Here is a 3,556-nt window from a genome sequence, read left to right as displayed (position 1 = left end):
GAAAGTTGCAACTGTGTTATTTAATGAGCTAACATGAACTAAGACTTGTATTTTTTAAACAAAGATTAATAACTTCTGCAGCAAATGTAGCTATTGCTCATTGTGAATGTTAATGCATTAACTAAGGTTAACTAATGAGGTCTTATTGTAAAGTGATACCTATTGGTCTTTATAGTTCTTTTGCACTTTAATCTGTGTAAAACTTAACTTTATAAATTTTTCTGTATTGCTTTATTGCATTTAAATGTTCAGTTATTTTTGTTATAAGAAAAAAGTTATTAAACCTGTTATACTGTATTATGACAGCACTTTTTTAAAACTAAATTTCAATATCGTCATAATACCGCATACCGTGATAAAAGCATTAGCAATTAATCGCAACATGAAAATTTGATACCGGCATATCCCTAAAGCCAACATTTCACAATTAAGACTTTTTTTCCCCTCGCAATTTAGACTTCAAAGTAAAATAATAATAATAATAATAATTCCAAATTGAGATATAAACTCAGAATTGCAAGAAAAACAGTCTGAATTGAGAGAAGTCGCAACTCTTTTTTTTTTAATTCGGTGGCAAAAACAAACTTCAAGTTATTATAAACAATAACACAATTGCGAGTCAACATCAGCAATTCTGACTTTTTCCCCTCACAATTCTGTTAATATCTCGCAACTCTGAAAATAGCAAGAAAAAAGTCTGATATTTGAGATAACTCAATTTTTGAGATAAAAAGTCGCAATTAACTGATTTTTTTATTTCGTGGTATAAACGAGCTTAGATATCTTACACTGATCTAATGCAGACATCATTAAACACCAAAATTCTGGTAACACTTCATTATAGGAACCAGTTCTCACTCTTAACTAGTTGCTCATTAGCATGCATATTACTAACATATTGGCTGTTTATTAGTACATAAAGCATTTATTCTACACCCCTAATCCTACCCAATAACCACATCACTATTAACAGAGCTGGGTAGTAACGGATTACATGTAATGTGGATTACGTAATCAGATTCCAAAAATGAAGTACTTGTAATTAGATTAAATTATTTTAAAATACTCAACACTACAGTTACTTTATGGATTACATATTCACATAATAGCAATAAATTCATAATTTATCAATTCTCCCTAATTCATCTTTTAAATGTTCCTTTCTAAAATATCCTACCGCTTATATATATATATATATATATATATATACTCAGAAAGTCTTCAGTTTTGTGACAAAAATCATTTCAACATCGCATTAACTACCGATGAACATTAATATTTATCACTCGGTAGGTTATTTAACCATCTATTTCTATGTCTTTCGAAGGCTTTTGTCTTTCAAACACATTAAAATGCACAAATTCACAAACTTTTGTGTCATCTGATCCGCTTTCACCGAATATATTTATTGTAAAGTAAGTATTTTAATAATAAAGCATCACATTTGCATGTTCGCGGTTCTCTGATGTTGGTTAATGGTCACATGACATGCAGGTAAACATAAAATATTGATTTTTTTAGTACGTTTTATTTTTATTGATCTTAAAATTAATTTGGCATTTTTTCGTTAAACTCACTCACAAACCTTAATTTGGGAAACCTTGACTTAATGTAATGTTTAATGCACCGTATGTTGTTAATTTCAACAAATGTAATATATTTTCTTACTTTGTATTTTTATATCAATATGGTACAAGATTATCTTATTTAAATCAATGTGATCAGCAGTGTTGGGGTAACGCATTACAAGTAACGCGAGTTACGTAATCAGATTACTTTTTCAAGTAACTAGTAAAGTAACGCATTACTTTTTAATTTACAAGAGAATATCGGAGTTACTTTTTCAAACAAGTAACGCAAGTTACTTTTTTTTCCAATTTATTGATTTGACAGCTCTGGTGTCGCCATGGTGACAGAAATCAGAAGATGTTACTGTAGCTCTAAAATAAATATGAACATGCATTAATTCATCTCACTCACAAAAAAACAACACCGATTCAGTATTCCTCAAAATGAATAAAAATAATGCAACTCAGAATATGACGCAAACCTGCAATAATTAAATGTTAAACAACACAAATATGCTTTATGTATTTAATCCCATTCTATTAACCAAAGTCTTTACTTCTGACCTTCGATGACCCAGTTCAACCGCACTAATAAGCACAAATTACTCTAGACGAACATTTGTGTGTCTTTTTTTTATTGCTGAAGTGTGTTGAAATGTCTTCTTCTGCGTTCTACTGTACGGACGTAAATTTACTTTCCCTTCAGCCTGAGGCTTATTCATTTCACTTTTGGTGTGAAAAGGCTTTTATATTTGCCAAAAATATTACTTTTTTATTTTAAAAACAAACAAACAAGCCCTGTCCAGATTTAAAACGTACCGCGAAAGTAACGTAACGCATTACTTCCCATAAAAAGTAACTAACATAATTAGTTACTTTTTTTATGGAGTACCGCAATATTGTAATGCATTACTTTTAAAAGTAACTTTCCCCAACACTGGTGATAAACGAGGTAGGTCAAAAGTAATCCGATTACATTACCTGAACCGTGTAATGTAACTGATCGCGTTACTAACTACATTTTTTGTCACGTGATTTGGAATCAGTAACTGACTACAATTTGATTATTAATAAGCAGCACACTAGGACATTATTGAGGGAAAAGATGTAGTTAATAATCTTTTAACAGAATCGCTCCCCAAACTAAATTATTTGAAGCGACTAAAGCATCAAATTAATTCATTAAAACAGTTTAAAGCGCAATTCAGTCACGAATCTCCCGACAGTCCGTTCAGTGTTATTACTGCGGACATACAGCTCATCACAGGGTAAAAACACGCAGTTTTATCACCGATGTCGCGTTTAAACGCAATGTTTTGATTCCGAGCATCGACTCTTTTGACAGAAACGATCACAATGCCGTTTAAAGCCGTTCTCATCGCCCGTGTGAACCAATACAGCACCGATGATGTTTAACGTCCTCATCTGAACATCGACTAACCAGAAAAGTGAGGTATTTGAGCGAGATAGAGGAGATGTTTGAAGATTCCCCTCCGGGACGAAAACACTCACCATTGTAGCAGAAGAGCTGCGGGTCCAAAAGAGACTGAGCGACTGCGCATGCGGCTTACCAGCGCCGACACTGACGCATTATGGGATACCGGAGGACCAACTCCACCGCACAGCCAGAAACATCACAACCCTCTTGTAGTTAGTAATTATAATAATAATAATTACTATATATTGTGTTATATTATTTATTACTTCCATAAACTTTACATAAATAATAAACGAATAAATGTATTTATTATTATTTAAACTAAGATTATTTTTTATAAAATAATTATATAATAGTATTATGTGTCAAATAAATCATTTATAATTAATCTAATTATAATTAATAACAAAAATAATTGTAGGCTTGTTTTCTCTCATGCCTCAGTAAAAGCATGATTACAAATAATAATAATAAATAATAATAATTTAATTAATTGTATGCATATATAATTATATAATGGTGTTAAACTTATATATTGTAATATTTATAT

The 3,556-nt window shown here is 31.0% G+C and overlaps 1 protein-coding gene across 1 annotated transcript in view; it reads right to left on the bottom strand.

Annotated features, from left to right (window-relative positions):
- The window catches only part of LOC107702886 (60S ribosomal protein L37a), a 4,865-nt gene extending 1,690 nt beyond the window's left edge, over positions 1–3,175 (bottom strand). The window contains exon 1 of the mRNA XM_016505361.1: positions 3,081–3,175. Coding sequence (XP_016360847.1) covers positions 3,081–3,083 — 3 coding nt within the window. The 5' untranslated portion in view covers positions 3,084–3,175. The remainder of the gene's footprint in view (positions 1–3,080) is intronic.
- Positions 3,176–3,556: the final 381 nt, after the last annotated feature.

This window comes from Sinocyclocheilus anshuiensis, unplaced genomic scaffold (assembly GCF_001515605.1).
Source record: "Sinocyclocheilus anshuiensis isolate Anshui unplaced genomic scaffold, SAMN03320099.WGS_v1.1 scaffold21, whole genome shotgun sequence".
Classification (NCBI taxonomy): Eukaryota; Metazoa; Chordata; class Actinopteri; order Cypriniformes; family Cyprinidae; genus Sinocyclocheilus; species Sinocyclocheilus anshuiensis.
Note: the sequence above shows the minus strand (reverse complement) of the source record. Positions and strands in the feature narration are given on the sequence as shown.